Below are 21,654 nucleotides of genomic sequence, written 5' to 3' on the forward strand. Positions count from 1 at the left end.
TGTCCCAGGGTGTTTCTAGGTTAGGAAATGTGGAATTTTTTTCACTATTGCACCAGGTACAGACTGCTCACATCTGGTGCCTCCAACCTCTGTGAAAATAATTCCAGTGTTGGCTCTTGTCTCCAAGCTCAAGGGATACTTTGGGTGGCTTTTATAGAAAGAAGCATCAAAGGTACAGCTGATTGAAGCCAGGTGTGAGAAAAATCCTTGCCCCAGCAAGAGACCATGGATGAGCTTTCTCAAGACAACCCAAAGGAGGATTGGGGCAGACAGTTTTGTTCTTCAGTTCTTTTTGTGCCTGTTTGCTGGATGTTTTGGCACTCTGAGGGGGATGCAGTGAGAAAACTCAATATGATAGGGCAAACAGCACTGAAAAAGCTTTATTTTCCTTTCTGGAGTACACAGCTTAGTGACTTATCTCGCACTTGGATACAACCCTGCAGGCTTCCAGGTGTCAGCATTGACACCAGAAATTTTGATATTGCAAAAGAATATTAGATTTGATCCTGGTGTACTTGGGGCAATGGTGAAGGACTTTTGGTGAGGCCATGAAGATGGTGTTGAACTTGACAGCAGGCCAACTAAAACCAATTTTTTTTTGTTCGAGTAACTGAAGCTGTTTCTTTTTTCTGCCTCTTATTCTTCTTTCTTTTTTTTTTTTTCATTCCTGGCTTAGTCATCTCAATCCTTCTTACTTATCCCCCATTGTTCTCTGAGCATCCCATTGTATGACTGACACTACACACCTTGTAACTCATGAGCACTCATTGTCTTCACTTGTTTCTTCGCACAATGAGATTCAAGAATTCCTTCTTATTGATTTTTCACTCTCATTACTCCCTTCCTAAGGAACTTAGAGATGGAAAGGGGAAAAAATAGCATAAGGAAAAGGAAAATAAGTTCAGGCAGTGCTGGAAGGTCAGAATGGGTCATCCACTGGGATAGCCAGAGATGTGGTTTGAGCTACTGCAGTTCCAGGTTGGGTTGGGAATGCAGCATTTTCTCTGGGTCATGGCTGAGCTCTCAGTTGGGCTTTCAAGCTCCTGGATGCCACCTCCTGATTACTAAGTGCCCTCAGATATCAGGGGAGGGTTTGTACCTTTGTAAAGGCTCCAGGTGAGCTCACCTGTAAATTTAGGGCCACTTAAGAGGCCCAGGAGAGATCTGGTGGCTTGGCAGTGCCCAGCTGCAGCTCGAGACTCTCCCAATCATTGTTGTCTCCTGTTTTCCAGCTGTACAACGGGACCCTGAAGCGGGATGTGGAGAACAGGCGCTACAGCTCCTACAGCCAGATGGAGGGCTGGGGCAACAGGCACTACAGCAAAGCTGTCTGCAGCCCCCCCAGGCCTGGCAGTGACTACTGCTTCGTGCAGAACATGAAGAGCAGCCGGAGCGAGCCGGACCTCTACTGCGAGCCCCCCCGGGGCACTCTGAGGAAGACTCAGGTGGGGGGGAGGGCAGAACACAAGACAACCTTGAACCGCCAGAGCATCTACAGCAGCTGCAGCACCCAGCAAGGAACTACCAGGACGAGTAAAAAAATCCCAGCACGAGCCCTCTCCTGCCCTTCCAGCAACAAACCCGACGTGGTCTACGCCCAGCCCATGATGAGCTGCAAGCAGGACGGGGTTTATGGACAGACTCAGTCCAGCTCCAAGTAAGTTTGCTGCAGTGGGCTGGACAGGAGTAAATGTAGACATCTGTTCTGGAGGGCTGTCCATCAGAGTAGTCACCTGAGCTGCTGGGTAGCCACTGGAGATCTGCTGCCAGTGCAGGCTGCACTTACTCCCGCCCTGCAGTAGAGTCTAAAGTGGGTCAGATGAGTCTCACTGTTATTTCTTATTTCTATATTATTTCTTCTCATGGGCTATGGGGGGAAACCCATTTGACTGGCTCAGGGGATGTATCTCTGCTGGAGCTGTGGGATGCTGGGTGAGGTGATCCCCCATTCTCTGTGGTGGAATGAGCCAGCAGCTCCTCTTCAGGATGAGGGTGAGGAGGTGAAGAGTGGAAAGCCTGGTGTGCAGTTTGGGTTCCTCTCCTGACTGTCACACTGCTTTGATTTAGCAGAAAATGAACCTATAAAAAACCCCCTAACTTTGAAGGAGCTGGTTCCTGGGGGTCTGACTCAGAGCAGAGTCGAGAGGCTGCATTTCTGCCTCTGTCTTGCCACCCACCTGGGCTTCATTCACCAAATGGTCTGATTTAGGTTCCAGAAAACATGGAGCCAGAAATTGAAAGAAGTGGCCTAATTGGAATAACTTACCTAGCCAGGGAAAAGGAGGGACTGGAAGCTGTTCACTTCCTTCCTATCCAGAGCATCCAGTTCCACTGAGGTTAGGAATTATGCATGGAGGGAGGATGGTCCTTCACATCTCAGCATCAGATCCCTTCGTGCAAATGTTACCTGCAACAACAGGACATGTAAACTCCCCCAGTGAGCTCAGACACTCCCAAGCTGATCTCTGCTCTGAAATGCATCAAGGCTCTCACTAAATAAAAAAAAAAACGTGAGGTGTTGATGGCATTAGAGTAACACTGATTCCAAGTTGCCCTGATGCTGATGGGTTTGGTGCCTCTGGCTCTGGAGCACCAACCATGTTCTATGGTTCTGTGGCCAGAATCTTGGGAGAGATTTGGTCTGCACAAACCAAGTAGTCTTGAAAGGCCATGGTTTGCATGTTCTAAACTGTAAAACTTCACAGCTTGAGGTTGCAATGTTTTATTAGGCTGGAGAAGGAGAGTCTGCATCTTCCACCAGTGTTCCCAGGGGCTACCTCCCAGTTGTTGATGCATCACTGTCTTACAGAGCCTTCTCTGCACCAACCTAGAAGTTACCACATCTCCCATGCAGATAAACCCTTGTCACACAAACCCTAGAAGTTCCTGAGCTCATTCTTAGTGGTCCCTGGTCCAAAATAGAATTTGCATACTGCAGCCTGAAACTTACAGGGCCTTTGAGACTTTGAGCCTTTGAGCCAAAGCCCTGAGACTGCTGAGCTATTGACCTGAGGCATGAGGCAGATATTGAGAAAATCCTCCCCTCACAGTCACAGGGTGAGCCAGACTGTGCCCTTTTCCACATCTGATTTCCAGATTTCTCTGGCTAAGTCTCTGCTCAGCTGCCCTCATTTTGGACTGAGGATGTCCCAGAGTGTGAATGACAAGAAATGTCATTTGCCCCCTGGGATGCTGTCAGGAAACCTCAGCTTCCCATGCAGTTTCTTCATGTTTAACACATGCACAATTAACCCTGGCCAACCTGGAGCACCAGTGGCTTTGGCTTGCTGTGTTCAGAAGCTTTGTAATTCCTCTGGAATAGGAAACAGAGACATTACGTAAACTGGAAGTAACTTGTTCTAGGGGATTTCTGACTAAAGAGCATAAAAGTGGAGTGGGAGGGGTGGCAGAATGGTTAAACATGGGACTGCAGCTGGCTTCTGCCTAGGCAAAAGTGTGTTTGTGAGAAGTGAGTCCCAAGCAGGCTCCCTCTGAAGCAAACCCTGTTCTGCACAGTTCAGTGACTTGGTCGATGCTTTGGAAAGGTCACTTGGAGAATAATGGCACTTTCTGAAGAGAAGGAGAACTGCTGTTGAGAGAGGAACCCTCTCCAGTCCTGGATGCCCCTTGGTGAGGGAGTGGCTCCATTTATACACTTCTCCTGGCTTGGGGCATGGCTCATCTGGCAGAACCGGTTGTGATGTGGAAACGTCGGGGCTGGGAGACGAGACGAAGGCTGAGCTGGGGCTGTGTCCCCTGAGTAAATCAGATTGGGCTGGGGCACACACCCTGCTTCTCGTGAAACTGGATTAGTTCAGGGTGCAGTTTGTACCCGTGCTTCTCCTCTCGACTCACGGGGCATGAGGTTGGCAGCACTTGGCTTAAAGTTTTGGTAACATGCTAAAGAATTTTTTCCTCTTTGAAAAAATTATTATTTGTTTGGTAAGAATTATCCCTGAGAGAGTATCTGGCAGATCCTGGTTAGCCTTGTAGTGTGCTTCTGTGGGTAGGGACCTTCAGAGATGGGTAGGGACCATATCTCACCTCTCTTAGCTGTGTGGGACTGTTTCTGGCTGGAGGTTTCTGCAGCTGGGAGAACTTGGACTTCATTTGTGTGGCCTGATCTTTCAGCAGGGAGAGCTCTGCTTGTAGGCATCCCCGTTCATAACCTCCAGATGCAGGAGGAGGGCTTAGCTGGGTAATTCCTGCCTCTGGATCCCTAGAATCATAGAATCAGCCAGGTTGGAAAGGGCCCCTCTGAGATCACCAAATCCAACCCTTGATCCACTCCCCCCGTGGTTCCCAGCCCATGGCACTCAGTGCCACATCCAGGCTCTTCTTAAAAACCTCCAGGGATGGGGAATCCACCCCCTCCCTGGGCAGCCCATTCCAATGTCTGATCACCCTCTCTGTGAAGAATTCCTTCCTAATATCCAACCTAACCCTCCCCTGGCAGAGCTTAAGCCCATGGCCTCTTCTCTGACTGATGGAGAAGAGCCCAACCCCCCCCTGGCTCCAACCTCCTTTCAGGGAGTTGTAGAGAGTGATGAGGTCTCCCCTGAGCCTCCTCTTCTCCAGCCTCAACACCCCCAGCTCCCTCAGCCCTTTCTCCCAGGAATTCTGCTGGATCCCTTCACAGCCTCCTTGCTCTGCTCTGGACCTGTCCCTATTTGGGGCTCTGCTCCTCTTCCAGTAGTTCCTCAGGTAGGGTATTTCTGCCTTTATGAGAAGGATAATTTTGTGTTCAGTTTTCATGCTGCAAATCTCCTCTGTAGGTGGATGTCTTGTCTGCAGGGTAGCAAAACACCTCTAGGAGCAAGTAAAGGGCTTGAGAGGTCCCAGGCTTTCAGAGGTGACCCAGTGTGCACAGTGACAGTGGGAGCTGGGATCCAATGGGTGTGTTTGTGATACAAAACTGCTCTGTACTGTGGCCAGTGTCAGTGCTGGTTGGAGAGTGGTGTCTCCCAGGTGTCCTGTGCTGCAGAGCTGATCTCCTTGGGTGATGTGAGGTGAAAAAGGGGTCACAGGAGATGCCCAGGTAGTGAGAGCAGTCTGTAGATTTCAAAATACTGACTATGCAAGAACTTCAAACTGTCTGTACTGAACAGTCCCTCTGCATTTGGTCACAAATTTATTTATTTTCTGGATCTGTTCTTGATTGTGTGGTTGCTTCCATTTATTGAACTGTTTTTCTGAGTAAGATGAGGAAGAGCTGTCTCTCTGATAACCATCACTCAGAAGAGTCCTTCCTCTTGCAGAAACATCTCTAAGTGATGAAAGCCTCCATCTGGCTGACTGAAGTGAGCCCTTCTTCCTGATGGAGCTGTGTGGGATCATCTTGATCTCCAGAGCTCTCTCTTCTGACAGCAGTGTCTCAGAACCCATGTTTTGGGGATCTCCTGCTATCCCCAGCTCTGCAGCCTCTCAGCCAGGAATCTGGCAGCAAGAGTGGTTTCAGCAGCAGGTGAAGCCTGAATGTATTTGCCTGCTTTCAGCTGGGTGCTCTGTGGGGTGGTACTTGCAACATGCTTCAGGTGACAGTGTGACACCTTGAGCTGGCCAGCTTTTAGCTAAATAACATGCTGCAATTCAGCCCAGTCAGGAAAAAGGTTTCTACATCCTCCTTGGTCATCAGGTACCAATAACAAGAAGTAATAAGGATGTGGTGTTTAAAGCATCCTACAGACTCTTTGTTCCCTTCCAGCTGGAACCTGAGGTGCAAAAAAACAGTGGCTACCACCAGTTGATATTTATTAATCCTTCTTCCAGATGTGCTGAGTGTAGTGGTTTAGATACCAGATGGGACTGAGAGCCTGGGGCCAGGCTGGATTGTGCTGTGTGGTGGTTGTGGCTCTGGGCAGCAGGCAGCTGGTTATGTGCCCATCACTGCTTTAGGAGCTGTCTGGATCTGAGCTGGGGGCTCTGTTGCTCTTTCAGAGTCAGTGGCCAATGGGACTGAAATCTGGTCAGTGAGGTAGCCCCTAAGTCACTGCCTCTTGGATGACTTCAGGAGAAACCCAGGTGTCTGAGCTGGAGACATTCCTGAGAAGCCAGACAAACCTTCCCCCTTGTGAAGAGTTTGGGGTGTTCTCACGGGGAAGGGATGAGCTGGGGTGTCTGCAGACATTGCCCAGCTGAGGGGTGGCTGATAGGGATCAGGAGACAGTAATGGACACCTACAACTTGGCTTCCAGAACACCACCTGCACCTTTGGCCTCAGTTTCAGACATGGATTTGCTTCCCTTTGGTAAGAGACACCTCATTAGAGGTCATGGAAAAGCAAGAGTCTCTCAAGGCATCTGGCCAGATGTCACATCTTGGTACTGCTCTGTGAAACATCCCTGAACATCCTGGCAGCTACAGAGGAGGCAGCAAAGGCTGAGACAACCCTTTGGATTTTCTATCTGGTTGGATTTGTTGGTGGTGATACTGGTTTGGGTCCAGCCAAGGGGCAGCAGCCTCTGTGAGCTGGGGGTAAAGCTCAGGGACAGTCAGACTGTGTCCTGGAACCTCTGATTCCTCAGTCCCTCTGGAAATGCTGGAAAAAGTGAAAGAATACAAGAGTTACTGAAAGAGTCAGGAGCTCAGGAGTTACTGAGAGTCAGGAAAGGTACTGAGGGTGTTTTCTGATAGCTCTCCTCTCTGTTCAGTAAATAAAAGCCATCAGTACCAAAATATAAATTCTCCAGAATGAAAGCAGAGCCAAGGGTGATGAAAGGCACCTTCCTTTTGGTTTGGTCTTTTTTTTTTTTTTTTTTTTTTTCGGGATAAACTGCCTCTAAAAATGACAATTTCACAGCACTGGCTCCTTCTGTGATATGATTCCATGCCTGGGTCTTGTGATCTTTGTGAACAAAAGGCCTCAGGACCAAATGAGGGAATTTACCTTCTTGTGATACTGATCCTCTTAAGTATTTGTTTCCCTTCCCCACTTGATCTGATCATCTAATGGTTCTCCCACTGAATCATTTCTAGTTGAGGTCTCTCCTTATTCTGATTGTTTCTTTCTTGTGGAAGAACAACCATCTTTGGAGCTCTTCCTACCAAGCACATTGGCCCAGGTTGGAGATGGCCACAGTCCAAGACCTTGTCTCGGAGCAGGCTGTTGTTCTTGTAGGTTAGATCTGGTTAGGAATATCCCTGACTGGCTGATGTACAATCTCCCATTAGCTCAGGCTTTGCCAGGGCAATTATATTGAAGAAATCACTGCTGGCACAACTGAGCCTGGCTGCTCACCCCTGTGAACTTCTCATCCTGGGGAGGCAGCAAGGGAAACAGAACCTTGCCTGTCTTCTCCCACACAGAACTGGCCCTGGGTGCCCAGTTTTGACACTGCTAAAGGAAGGTTGGATGTGTGAAAATTGCCTTTCTTCAATATCTGGACCAAATGGACACCCTTCTTCCTCATTAAATAACATCTGATTTAGGGGTTTTCTCAATTTGACAAATTAAAAAGAAAAGAAGAAAAAAAAATCACCATGATGACAACTGCTGCATGACACTGATCTGGTGTATTAATATGCCTCCTTCCCTACTCTGCCAGACCAGTCTGGATTCTCAAAGAAAAAGCCCTTCTGGTGCTCCTCATGCTGGATCCATCGGTGTCTCAGCTCTATTCTGTGTCTCAGGAAAAGACAGAGAAAATCATGGTGTCCTCAATCTAAAGCACAGAATCCTCAGCTTCTGTAGTTTCTGGTTTAAACTTTGTCTTTCCAGTTTTGGGTTTCCTTGTTGCAGGTGTAATGAAGTTTCTTCACATCAGGTTTTGATAAAGTCTCAAACTGGTGAAAAGTTATTTGATGAGGAGAAGTTTTGTTGTTAGTGCAGACAGAAAAGTGGAATGAGGTTCATGTAAGCTGAGACATGGAATGCTTCAGGTCCAGTCCCAGGCTGCTGCCTTTCATTCTGTAAACACCCAGAGACAGGGGTACCTCCTGAGGAGAGGTCTCCCCTTCTTAGGACACAAAAACAAGTTGTTCTTGGGAAGCACCTATTGCTCTCCATTGACAACACAGCTGCTGAAATGAACATTTTCACCTGGGTGCAGCTCTGTACCAGTGAGGGTAGGGAAGACAAAATGGTCTTTCATGCTCTCTTCTATGTCACAGCATTGGCTTTTGATCTTCTGTAGGAGATTTACAATAGAATTCTGGATATTATTCATTGGCCTATACTGTGTGGAGGTAAAACTGGGGATGCACAAGAACAGAATATTTGATCTTATTGTAAGCTGCTGGTGGTGATAACACTTGAGTGCCCTTTCTAGACCTTTATTCTTAAGGTCTAGATGTTTTGAGTCTGCATATCCCATGTCTAGAAGAATTAAGTTTTACCCTTGTGGTCATGCTTAATACTTCAAATGGAAAAGGTTTATTTAAAGAACTTATTTAAAGACCTTTAAATGAAGAATGATGGTCTTGTCCTCCTACCAAAGCCCTCAATTTTTTTATTTCATCCACTGCTACCAAAGCATTTCCCATCTGCATCCCATCACTGCTGAAATAGCAAGCACCAAACAAGAGTTTGGGATTTAACTCTTCTCAAGTCCTGGACTTTTGAGTAGTCATTTACTGTGATGCGAATTAACACAGACACTGGTGCCAGGAGCAGGGATCCTGCAGGTGCAGGAATGCTGAGATGAGACAATAACTTTTATTGGACTCCCTGATAACTGCAAACACAGAGAAACTTCAGTTCAGAGCCCCTTCATCAGTCTGGAAGTTCATACCCTGTCCTAATTTTATGTGGTTAAAATGTCACAGATGCTGCTAAGTAAGTAGGAGCCAAAAGGAACGGGAGCTTCATACTGCTAAAGAGGTGGACAAATCTTCTGTGTTTGTATTTTTCCCAAGGTCACAGTCCTGCTCTAAGCCAGAGTTATTCATGTCCTTCCTCTGGAGTCTGAGGACACAACCTTTACCTCTAAGAGGGGATGATGACAGTGCCCAACTTCTCTGAAGAGCTTTGAGATTGCCAGTGTAAACACACCCTGGGAGCAGGATGTCTCAGTGCTGTTATTAATATTTCATCAACTCAATATCTGTTTCCCCATCCCATCACTCCAGACATGCCTCCCTCCTTTTCCTAAGGGATCTGCTCTGACCTCCTGAGACCATCAACTGCTCTCACATTTTTCCTTCTTCCACATCTCACACCAAAGTGTGAGATGCTGTGGGAGAATCATCTCCCTGCTTCAGATTGTCCTAACAACCTGGCAGATACATGTCCACTAGTTCTTTTATTTGAGGAGCAGTGAATACAGGCTCTTTTCATTAAACCCTACACTTTGGATATTATTAGACATCTCACATCTTGATCTAACTTCTGTTTTCTTTCAGGGCAGACTGGATCCATAATTTATTAGCCTTAGTGTCCTCCACTGTATATTTTTTGCTTTTATCATCCCATTTTTTTGAGACAGAGAAATGCACAAGGGGTGCACCCTGTGATAGTATTTAACATTTTGTAGTTAATTCCTTCCTCATCGTTCCCAGTATGGATGCAGCCCCTTGGGCTGAGCACTCACCCAATGCTTCTTTCTCTTTATCACAGAATATGTGGTGATGAGATAGATGGAAGCACCATGACCATCCAGAAAGCCATACAACTTCTGTGCTCTTCTGATGACAAATACCAGGCCATGGGTGCTTACTACCTCCAGCACACCTGCTTCCAGGATGAGTCTTCCAAGCAAGAGGTGAGCCAGCTCCTTCAGAGCTCTGCTGTCACCCTGGCTGTGATGGCACAGGAGATGGATGAAATTGCTTTTCCTCAGTACCAAGGGTCCACAGGTCCCCTTCATTTTAATGATGGAGCCTTTATACCTCATTAGTCACACCCAGGGTGTAATTAAGTACATTTTCCAGCTATTTGTGGGCACTTTCTCTTAATAGCAGTTCATCAGGATTTTAGCACCAGGCAACAGTTACCAGACACAGAGAAGTCTGAGTCCTCCTTGTCACAGATTGATGGGCTTTGGGGACACAGGAGCAGCCATCCAGACCCAGTGTCCTCCTCTGGATGGAACTGCACCTGGTTTTCTCATGTATCGTTGCTGTCTCAGAGCTGCAGTGTCACAGCCACATGAAATTGCTCTGTGATTTTCATCATGCATTGTTCAAAGACATTTGCAGCAGTTTCAGCCATCTAAGTCAATGGGTTAATTAGTGATCACGTATCATATGATCACAGACCTGTTTGGCTTGGAAGACACCTTAAAGGTCACGTAGTTCCAACACCCCCTCCTACAGGAACACCCCCTCCTACAGGAACACCCCCTCCTACAAAGCTATTCCATAAAAACAGAAGCCCTTCTGTTTGGAAAAAATAATTAAAAATTTAAAAAGCACACCTTACTTTCCCAGTTACTACATTTATGCCAACATGCAGAAAAGGAGGCAGAGGTCCAAAGGATCCAACCTTGAGGTTAGATCTGCTGTATCAAAACTGTCACAAAAGTTTCCCCCCACCCCTGCACCCCTGCAGTCAAGATGTTATTCCTATGGATCTGGTTTTCCCTTTCCTGGCACAGAACTGGAGCTGGACCTGCTGTCCCAGCATGGGGATGGCTCTCTGTGCTCTTGCTGCAGTGAGTGCAGATACCCCAGCCCAGGTCACAGTCCCTGTTGTGGGCTGGACACACCCTTCCTTACCCTTGAAAACACTTTCTGAGCAGTGCCTTGTTCCCCTGCCTCCCAGCCAGATGTGTCAGAGCAGGTCTGGGAGTCACCCCACACACATTTGTTTTCTTTGCTTTCTAAAGGTTCTCATTCAGTCAGCAAATCCCCAGGGGCTGCTCTGTGCCAGGAGGGGCTCCATGCAGGATCACATCCTCAGGAGACCTGGTCCAGAGAACCTCCTGTAGCTGGGTCTCATAATTTTGAAGAGCTCAGCTGGAGGATTTTGCCTTTATATATCCCTGACCCCAGCAGGTTGGGGTTCACACCCTTTCCCAATGCTGCCCAGTATGTCCCAGTACGAGGCTGACCTCGAGGGTGTTTACACTCTGTCCATCCCTCTAAGCTCAGCCTGTGATTTCTGGATGCAGATGAATTGCCACATCATGTCATTGTCTGCCTAGAAATGGCCTCTCCAGATAGAGCAACGTTTTCACCAGGTGCACATGGATGGAGCTGGGTGAAAGTTTGTGGGAGCAAACACATCTACATCATCCATGGTCATTACTCACAGAGTTACATTACTTCTGCACTTAGAGCTCCAACCTCAGGGCCAGTACCTTTGTGCTCATCACCTCTGTCCCCAACCAGACATCCCAGCTGTGAGCTCCAGCCACCCCTTACTGCCAGGTCTGCTCTCCTCAGTGTATGCCAGGCTGACTCCCAGCAATGCCCTACCCGTTGTCCCTGTCCCAGTGATGCTCTGCACATTGTGCTGATGGTTCTGTGTCCTCCCTGCTGCAGGTCTACAGGCTGGGGGGAATTGCCAAGCTGGTGGAGCTGCTCCGCAGCACGAACCAGAACGTCCAGAAAGCGGCAGCCGGAGCCCTCCGGAATTTGGTCTTCAAGAATCCAACCAACAAGATAGAAACCCGGAGGCAGAATGGGATAAGGGAGTGTGTCAGCCTCCTCAGGAGGACAGGGAACACTGAAATTCAGAAACAACTGACAGGTACACAGCCAACTGCTCATCCCTCAACAAGGGCCATGGTTCTCCCTGTCTGTGGTCCCTGGAATGCAGAGGCCCAGGAGCCCTGGTGCTGCCATACCACAGAGAGGATGTTTTTATGCCCCTGGTGCACCAAGTGGCAGCTAAAACAGAAGGCAGAGGAGGTCCTGGCCCTTTGATATCCCATAAGGGTTCCTCACATCATAACTGCCCATTGGGGAAGCTCCTATCCCAGTTCTCCCCCAGCACCTGAGGTCACTCTGCCATTCCCATACCTTGCCTGGCTCCTGTGCTGCTCCCAGTGAAGGCCAAGGGTGCTGGCAGTCCCAGTGTGGTTGGGCTAGTGGTGTCACTGGTGTCTCACCTTTTCTTGAAGGATTGATGTGTGTTTGTTGGTGGAGGTCACCCTCAGCTGTGACTAAGTTCTTGTGTGCAAGCCTGTATGAGATCCCTGGAGAGATCTCTTCTGTCTGCAACTTAATGGTGACAAACACCAATTTTGGGAGGAAGGAGGATGCTTCAGCACCCACCTGACACTGTGCTCCTGGAGCCCATCCTGACTGTCTCCCATAGGGATGTGCCTTTAGTTCCCAGAGGGATGGAGTGAAGAAGGGCTGTGCTATTGGAATTCACTCTAACTCTGGAAGTTTCTAATGCATGGTGACCCTCTGCTTGAGCTTGTCTCCCACCTTTTTCCTAGGACTGCTCTGGAACCTCTCCTCCACTGATGAATTAAAAGAAGAGTTGATACAGGAGGCCCTCCCCGTCTTGACAGACTGTGTTATCATCCCTTTCTCTGGCTGGTCTGATGGAAGCTGCAATAGAACAAGAGAAATTATTGACCCAGAAGTATTCTTCAATGCTACAGGTTGTCTGAGGTGAGTTAATGAGCAGGGATTTACTGTAATTTATGCCTGTTGACAAAAGCTGAAGCTGTCTAAATCCTCTTACAGTAAGCTGGAGACAGACTCACTGCAATTGTATTAATAAAAATCCTCCTGGAGAAAGTTTTCCTAAGAGAAAGTGCAGAAAATAATTACACATACACCACTCTTTCTAGATTTTTTTTAATGTTTGTTTCTGCAAAAGCTCTGCTCAAAAAATAAAAGTTGCTTTGTTGTGGGAGGGCTGCAGTACTGAAACCTGACAACGTTGAACTCAGACCAGGAAATTTCACACTTTCTGCCCTTAGATTTTTTCTAGAGAAAAATTTGGTTACCAGAAAACAAACTGGTTTGGGTTTTAGGAGACAAAATGACAAAATTTGCTATACAGGGAAAACAAGTGTTTTCCCACAGAAGTTAATACCTGTTTTGGTACAGAGCAGTCCCATTGCCCTGGACTTTTCCTGACTCCTTTCATCAGCCACGGAACAGGAGCTGCAGATTGGACTCAGAAGAGTTTATTTTTTTCACTGGAAATCCAGAGCCCTTTTGTAGAGGATCTTCGCCCTGACTTGCTGTTCCTCCTACCACCCTCCTCCACTTGGATGTGAGCTCCTTGTCTCACTGGGAGCCACTGGGGGTGAGGGGGGAAGCACTCTGGATAATTAGGTACTTTCATCAACTGCAGCTCTCCCCGAGGGAGCTCAGCGCCGACCGCACCCTCGCCAGACATGCAGCCAGCAGGAGCTGGATCTGCTTAGGAAACACAATGAGTGAACATGGCACAGGGGCCTTTGGAGATGTGATACTATCATCTTCTGTGGCTGGGAACCGTGTCTGAAAGACAGCAAGTATGGTTCCTTTCCCTGTTTTGAAAGGCAGCTCTGCCCTGCAGTCGCAGCACGGGATGCTTGGTGTCTGCTGGATGTGAGGTGCTCCACTTTTAAGACCATCTCAAGCCCACTGGTGCCACAAAATATCACCTTGAAATAAGGGAAAGAGTATGCTGCTTCTCTTCTTCTGCACAGCTTGGGAAAGGAGTTTTCCATGGAGTTGGACTCAAGGCAGGCTCCATCTGCTGAGACTTATCACAGCCTGGGGCAGTGATGTCCAACACCTCCAGTGAAGACCTCCAGGTGCAGGTCAGAGCTGGAGGCAGCAGGGCCAGAGAGCAGAACGAGTCAGGAGAGCAAGGGGGATGGGTCCAGAGCCCCTGCTCCAAGGGATGAGCTGGGATTGCTCTGACTCACTGCCCTGCCACATCATAACACAGAGATGAGAACAGCCTTGGGTTTGCCCTGGGCTCAAGCCATTGCTGCTCAAGCATTTCTGGATTGCAGATGAATTCATGTTAATGAGGAGGCTGCAAATCACAGTGAGCATCAAATCCAGTTCTGGAACTCCTGGAGTGAATATCTCACAACGACTGCAAACCTCTCTTTGTTTTTCATTTGCAAGCTACAAGGCAATAAAACAGGGAAGAAAAAGAAAACATAACAAAGAAAACCCCAAAAACGATTTCCTGTTACTGGAAAAACTCCCCTGTCCTGGCAGACAGCAGTGCTCAGGAGTCTGGGACACATCCCAAGCTGGTCAGTCCCTCTGGTCACACTGATTGCTGTCACCAGGTCCAAAAACAGTAATGCTGCTGGTCCTGTGTAGCTCCATGCTTACAACCATTCACACCTTCCTGATTTTCACAATAATCCCAGCTGGTCTTTATTCAGTCTTCTCTTTGGAAACACCTCCAAGGAGGCAGTGAGTCTGTGCATGCACGTTGCCTCTAAATATCACTGATATTTACCCTCAGCAGGAGAATGCCTTCTATGCAGAGCTCCTTTTCAGGACATTTTCCTGGATTAGATCAGTCCTAAAGAGCAACAGAAAATCTGTGCACCAGTGCAGTCCTACAGAAGGCCTCCAAAAGGAGAGTAGTCCAGCAGCCTTGCTGAGCCTATCCTTAAGTGAATTACAGCCAGAACAGAGCCCAGAAACCTTAGTCAGTGGACTCAACTCATCCTCTCTCCTCCTTCTCTCCTGACATGCTGTGTGATGCCTTTCTTCAGAAACTTGAGTTCTGCAGACATGGGGCGCCAGACCATGAGGAATTACCCTGGTTTGATTGATTCTGTCATGACTTACACCCAGAACTGTGTGGCTTCCAACCGACCTGATGATAAGGTACCAGATCCTAAAATCATGAAATCCTAAAATCATAAAATCCTAAAATCATAGAATCATGGAGTGGTTTGGGTGGGAAGGGACCTTAGAGAACATGACTGCCATGGTCAGGGACACCTCTCCCAGCCCAGGGTGCTCCAAGCCCCATCCAACCTTCAACACTGCCAGGGATGGGGCAGCCACAGCTTCTGGGGGGCAACCTGGGCCAGGGTCAGGAGCTCATACAGTATAACTGCTAAAATATTACAGCATGGCGTGTGTCCTCTCTGTAGCTGTAGACTATGTTGCTCCATATTTGTCTGCCTAATGTGATGCTTCTGGTGATGATTTCAGTCTGTGGAGAATTGCATCTGCATCCTGCACAACCTCTCCTACCGCCTGGATGCTGAAGTTCCCAACAAATACACCCAGCTCAACCACATGGCCCGGAGTGTTTACATGGACAAAACCCTCACAGGTTGTTTCAACAGCAGGAGTGGTAAAATGGAGGTAAGATGTGCCACAGACTGCTTGGAAATGTGATCTTCAGCCCCACGCAAGGGCTGCGAGGAGTGGGATCTGAACTTCCAGTTTTTCATCTCTTTGTAGAATGATGAATATGGTGTCCCCCTTCCTGAGGAGGATTTTAAACCCAAAGGACCCAGCTGGCTCTACCACTCTGATGCCATCCGCACTTACCTCTCCCTGATGGACCAGAGCAAGAAGGATGCCACCTTGGAAGCTTGTGCTGGAGCTCTGCAGAACCTCACTGCAAGCAGAGGGCTGGTAAGTCCTCCTCTCCTCTCCATGCACTTGTGGGCAAAAGTATCAGCTCTTTAGAGTAACCAGAGAGGAAAATGTCCTCCTTAAACCTTGGAGTGGCAGCTCCAGCTGAAATATGTGTTAATGTTAAAAATAGGGCCTAAAAAGGGGCTACGGTCAGCATCCCAAGGGTATATCCTAGATCCATACCCTTCCCATGGGCTTCTCTAGGTTGGTCATACTACCAGCATCTGCTGTTGCTGATGGCCTCCCCCCAGGACAGCAGTGAGGCTGTGCACAGATGTGCCCAGATGTGCCCAGATGTCATTAACCCAGAGATGTGCCTGTGCTGCCACCTGCGCACGTTTTTCCAGTGGGAGGTGGCTCTAATAACAGGGTGGGTTGTGCTGTGGATTGTGGCTTGTCCTCACATCAGAGCTGCTTGTAAAATAGCTCTGCTGGATGTCCTAACCCATGGGTATGTCAGTGGGGAGGTGACAGGGGCTGCAGGACACCGTTGGGTATTGCAGGGCAAGGCAGGGGCCACGTCACGCTGGCAGCTCCGCTGTGCCCTGGGCACGTCCTCACAGGCTGCCTTCACGTGGACAGACCTCAACTTGTCTGTTTGTGTCAAACTTCATCAATTCCTATTCAAATGAGATGGCGAGGGAGATGGGGAGATAATGATTTCATAGGCAGGAGAGGCGTGGCACGTGTGTGAGCTGTTCCACCCAGAAACACAAAGTGAGTCACGAGCGGAGCCTGCGCTGGGACAGCCTCAACCTGCCAGCTCTCATCTCCTGGGAGCTTCTGCTGCAAGTCTTCCACTGTGAAATACTTTGGCAGCCTTGGGCTTTGGTTTTGGTTGGGTTTTTTTGCAGTTTAAGTAAGCTGTGGCATTAAGGAGGTGGAGAGAGGCTGTGGCAGTGTGGGCAGAGCTGATGGGAGCAAGAGGCTGGAGCTGTATTCTTCCTGGAAATGGAAAGGTGTTCAGCAACCAAGATTATTACACAAGAATGTCCTTTGGGCAGGGGGGGAAGAAAACAAACAAACCAAAACCAACTCTTACACTCTTAAAGCAACTTATTTCAGCCTTCTGGAAGGGAATGGTTGGAATTTGTCTGGATGTGCAGAAGTGGTTTCTCCTCCCAGGGGTCCTATTCCAGCTCAGAGCTGGAGCTGGGCTTGGTTGCTGGGTTTGCTCTTGCTTGAAGGAAAGGGAAACTGAGGACAAACTTAAAAATCTTACCAGAAGCCTTTCACTTATAGAGGAGAATGCTGAATGTCTTCTCAGACTCAGCTTTAGGGTTCCAGTGGTGCTGGTGTGGATCTGTAAGGGGGTACATGTGCCTGCTGGAGCATGGGAAGGAAACTGGGTCTCAGGCCACTGGGAGAGAATTGTCTTCCAGCCCATTCCTCCCATTCTCATGTGACTGTTGATGGACATGTGTCCATCATGGTGCAGCAACCTCCAGCATCCCTTTTGGTGAGGCAGCAGCTGAGAAGTTCAGCTGGTAAAAGCATCAGTTTAAAGCCTGGCAGTAAGAGGGCAATTTATTAAGGGCTTGTGCTTCCAATACCCATCTGCATTGGCTCCATCCCGAGATCTTCAGGATTTGCATAAGCAAATATGAGCTCAGGATCCAAGATGATTATTTTTGGTTTTCAGCTTATTTTTAAGAGTATCATTAGCTCTTCCTGTCCTAAATTACTTGTGGCATGGCAGGGAGCTACAAGGGCATCGGGCCAGAGCAACAGGGATGTGAAGGCAAAACTTCTCCAACTTATGGGAGTATCAGCTGGGTGAGCAACTGTCCCCCCTCAGGGCTCAGAAAGAGGGCAGAAATCCCAGCTGTATCCCTGAGGATGATGCTGACTTTGCAAATGTCTGCAGAGAAGAGGGGTAAATGACAAAGTAAGTGGGACTGTGGGAGCAGAAGAAGGTATTCCAAATACGCTTATTTTATAGTGTAGTCACGTTTGGCCCCATGCATGAATCCAGTTGTATCCTCCCAGCCTCAGAAGTCACCAGACACCCCTGTTCTGTCTCCTAGATGTCCAATGCAATGAGCCAGCTGATTGGGTTGAAGGAGAAGGGGCTGCCCCGCATAGCTCGGCTGCTCCAGTCCAACAGCTCCGACGTTGTCCGCTCTGGGGCTTCTTTGCTGAGCAACATGTCCAGGCATCCTGTTCTTCACAAAACCATGGGTAAGGAATTTCCACCACTGTGGATTCCAGAACAATGTTTCTAACTCTCTAGTTTGTGTCCACCTCACCTTGGAAACCCCATGTTAAGGCTTAGCCAGAAATTGGGCAAAGCAGCTTCATTTCTTCTGGCCAAAAGGACAATTAGGTGATATCTCCAGGCTTCATTAACAACATGTGTGCTATCTCAAAGTCTCTGCAAGCGTGAGGCATGCTTTATAGATAATGAAAAATCTGCAAGGTCAGGAGGGTGACAGTGTTTTGGGAAATGAGTTGGGCTTGACTCCTCATGCCCAATGTCACTGGCCTTCCAGTGGCCTGCAGCACCCATTTTATCTCTGAAGATCAAGTGGTGACTATTATGCCATTACTGTCCAATGTTATCAGTGCCTCCATCCTGAATCTCTCTGCCTTCTTGTATTGAATAGTGCTAACACAAGCAGTATCATTCACTTGTGCCAGGTTTTATTTAAATGTTGATTGGAACATTCCACCTCTTTAGCTCACCAGGTGCTCCCAGATGTATCACGTCTCCTGTCATTCCAGTCTGGAAATAACAACAGCTATGGGGAGATCATGACATCAGCTTGTTACACTCTGAGGAACCTCATCATGTCCAACCCACACCTGGGAAAGTCTTACTTGACAAGCAACATGTTAAATAATGTAGTAAGCCTGTGCCGAAACGGGTGAGTTTGGGGCAGAAAGCATGGAGAGGGTCATGCCAATTTCAGCTCAGAGATTTTTGAGCCCATGCACTCTGTGCACACCCCAGAACCTTTCCAGCACCCTTCAGACCCCTGGGAAAGCATTCAGCCTTCCCTGTGCTTGTAAATTGAGAGAGCCAAAAAACATCAAACTTTATTAGACTCAGATCCTCAGCACCAGATTCTTGGCATGAGCCATTCATGGTGGGATTTGTAAAGGGGCCTCAGGAAATTTCCAGTGAATTTTAAAGAATTATAAAAAGACCTGAAAGGCCAACATCTTAAAGCCTGTTAGAAACTCCAGCCTTCAAACCAGGGGATGCCAGTCCACAACCTGACTCCCTTGCATCAGGGCCTCCTGCTCCCAGCTCCTTATCCTAAGGGTCAGGTCTGAGATTCAGTCACCTCTGATACACTGGAATTGTGCTCAACTTTAATGTTCAGCTTTGTTATCTTGCTGCTGGAACATCCACCTCAAGTGGCAAAGAGGCAGCTTCAATGAAACGTATTTATATATTTCTTATTATTTCTTATTATTTTTTAAAAAATATATTTTTTGACCATGTATTCTCTTTCCTCAACTTTCATCTCTTCTGCCATCTCTTTTTGTTTTAAACAAACACATTACATATTGTCTTCTGTTGTGACAAGACATTCACATGCCTTCTCCAACACCCTTTGATAAACCACTTACAATCTGCCACTTGTTTCATGGCAGCAGAGAGATTGTCACTCATTAGAAGTGGCCTCCTTGTTTAGTTTGAACCTCAGCCAACCAACCTCAGTCAGTTTGCTGCTTCCACTCTGCAAAAAAGCCCAATTACCATGAAACCCAGCCCTCTTCTGAGTCTTTGTTGTTTGGAATGGCATTACCTTCTGCCTTAAGTCCTGCTTTGGATCCCTCCAACCCATTGTCAGATAATTTACTACGTCAGCCAAGGGTTTCATAACTGGGACTGTGTGTACCTTAATTGGCTTTGTGCTGTGTGATGAGCTTTGTGTGCAGTGACTCACGAAACTGCCAGGAGTTACCAAACTCTTGAGATATCTTGGGTATGTTCCTCCTGTCCTTATCATGAAGTCCTTCTGAGAAGCTCCCCAGTTCTTAAAATCTCCAAAACTTCATTTTTTTTCTTTCCCTCCTTTATTAATTTCCATTCCCAAAGACTTTTATGCTGCTTAATTCTTATGCAGAAATGACATTTTACACCCAGGACTAATTTCACTTATTCAAGGTGAATCACTTCAGACTGTTCCCATGAAAGATGTGAGGGACATCTCCTCTCTAGTGACCCAGACACCTGCTAGCTCACAAGCTGCCAAACTTTTCTCCCTTCCCTGTGGAGTCTGGAAGAAGGATAAGAAATTGTAGGGTGGGATTTGTCCAGTCCTACATCAGAAAGAGCCTCACCCTCTGGATCCAACACCTCAGTTTGTCTGAGAGCAGTGGATTCTTCACCTTCCTGGGACATCCCAGTTAAACAATTGGTTCTATCTCCTGCATACATCCTCACCTATGGCACAAGCTTCACAGTGAGGATGGTGTTTGTTCACTCTTTGTAATTTTTAATCCAAGGTGACAAAAGATTGAATATTACCCTTTTTCTCTTTCTGTTGCTGTTTCTGAAAATCAAGCTAATGTTACTGATTTATTGAGAAGTCTGATGTCCTTTCCAACTTTCATCTCCAACTGTCTGAAAAATACTCCTCTACTCATTTTCAAGCAACATTATTTCATTGATAAAAATACATTTTTTCTCAATAATCCCACACCAAAAGTTTCTCTTCAAAATCTCTTTTGGTATCCTGTGGCACATTGAAATCACCAGTTCCCACAGTAACATCAGCAAATGAGATTTGCAGTTTGTCTCACAATCCTAAAGAATTTCTTCTTAAGATTTCATCTCAATCTCCCTTCTTGCAGTTTGAAACCATTCCTTCTCACCCCATCCCTCCAGGCCCTTGTCCCAAGTCCCTCCCCAGCTTTTCTGGAGCCCCTTCAGGCACTGGAAGGTTCTTTAAGATCTCTCTGCAGCCTTCTCCAGGCTGAACACCCCCAACTCTCAGCCTTGGCTCCAGAGCTGCTCCAGCCCTCCCAGCATCTCCATGGCCTCCTCTGGACTCCAGCAGCTCCATGGATGGATCATTCCCTCCCTCACCCTGCTGGTCATGCTGCTTCTTTAGATGCAGTTTAAGACATGGGTGGTTTCTGGGCTGGCAGCAGACTTTGCTGATGTTGAGCTTCTCACCAACCAACACCCCCACATCCTTCTCCTCAGGACTGCTTACAGTCCATTCTTCCCTAATCCTCTGTCTGTGCTTGGGATTGCCCTGCCCCAGGTACAGAATAATGTCACATTCCTGCCTTACCACACAGTGTGGTCCTTCCAGGCCCCGGGTTGTTCCTGATGACCACTGTCAGTCTCATTTCTCAAACACATGGAATATTTGGGGGAGCTTTATGCTTTATGAGGCTGTGTCATACAGGGAGGGTCCTGAGTCTGGTCTTGTACCTCTCCCTCACTTTGGCTTTTTGTCTCTGTCTCACTGAGCTCAGCACTGGAGTGCACGGGCAGGATGAGGACCAACAGGTCAGAGGCAGAGATAAGAAGCAGCACAGAGGTTTATATCTAGGTTGTTGTATGAAATGTTCCAAAATTCTGAAAGGTTCTGCTATGACTCACAGTTTCGGAGCTGTTACGTGAGCTGTGAAGTTGTGCTGAGTCAGGACTTCTGGTTGCAGATGTTGTTGTAATGAACGCTCCCATCTCCTCTCCTCACCTGAGAGCCCTCCTGAGTGACCTCCCACACTGTCCCTGCAGACACCAGGGAAGGGCTGACACCATTTCCCTGCTCTTTCCATCTACCCAAGTTCACACTCCAGGAACTCTCCTTCACCTCAGCTTAATGCCCATTTTTCTGCTCAGAGCCATCCCCTCTTCTTCACTTGTCCTGCTCCAGCCCTGGAGGTTGTTGTCAGGTGCCACAGGGAGGGCCAGGACGGTTTTCCTGAGCATCCTCTGCTGGATCTGGCCAGGCTCCCACTGGAGTGGGATGGTTTCAAGGCTGTGGGTGAAGCCTGTGGGTTGCTGTAATTCACTGGGGTCTCTTTCATCTTCCCAGCTCCTGTCCAAAAGCAGCTGAAGCTGCTCGCCTGCTCCTGACAGATCTGTGGTCCAACAGGGAGCTCCAGAGTGTGCTCAAGCAGGTAAGGGTTACTAAATGTGGGGGGGTCTCTGTGCCAACCAGTTTGCACCCTAGGGTGATGCTGGCTTAGGTGGGCTCCTCCGTGGTGCTCTCTGGTGCTGCC

General features: G+C 47.9%; 1 protein-coding gene across 1 annotated transcript in view; it reads left to right on the plus strand.

Moving 5' to 3' along the window:
• Positions 1-21,654, plus strand: part of PKP1 (plakophilin 1) — a 39,669-nt gene that overhangs the window by 16,008 nt on the left and 2,007 nt on the right. The window contains exons 3-12 of the mRNA XM_008499394.2: positions 1,233-1,657; positions 9,554-9,698; positions 11,422-11,629; positions 12,327-12,504; positions 14,577-14,691; positions 15,025-15,180; positions 15,280-15,456; positions 17,487-17,640; positions 18,140-18,326; positions 21,468-21,552. Of these exons, the coding sequence (XP_008497616.1) occupies positions 1,233-1,657; positions 9,554-9,698; positions 11,422-11,629; positions 12,327-12,504; positions 14,577-14,691; positions 15,025-15,180; positions 15,280-15,456; positions 17,487-17,640; positions 18,140-18,326; positions 21,468-21,552 (1,830 nt within the window). The remainder of the gene's footprint in view (positions 1-1,232; positions 1,658-9,553; positions 9,699-11,421; positions 11,630-12,326; positions 12,505-14,576; positions 14,692-15,024; positions 15,181-15,279; positions 15,457-17,486; positions 17,641-18,139; positions 18,327-21,467; positions 21,553-21,654) is intronic.

Source organism: Calypte anna, chromosome 26 (genome assembly GCF_003957555.1).
Source record: "Calypte anna isolate BGI_N300 chromosome 26, bCalAnn1_v1.p, whole genome shotgun sequence".
NCBI classification, from domain to species: domain Eukaryota; kingdom Metazoa; phylum Chordata; class Aves; order Apodiformes; family Trochilidae; genus Calypte; species Calypte anna.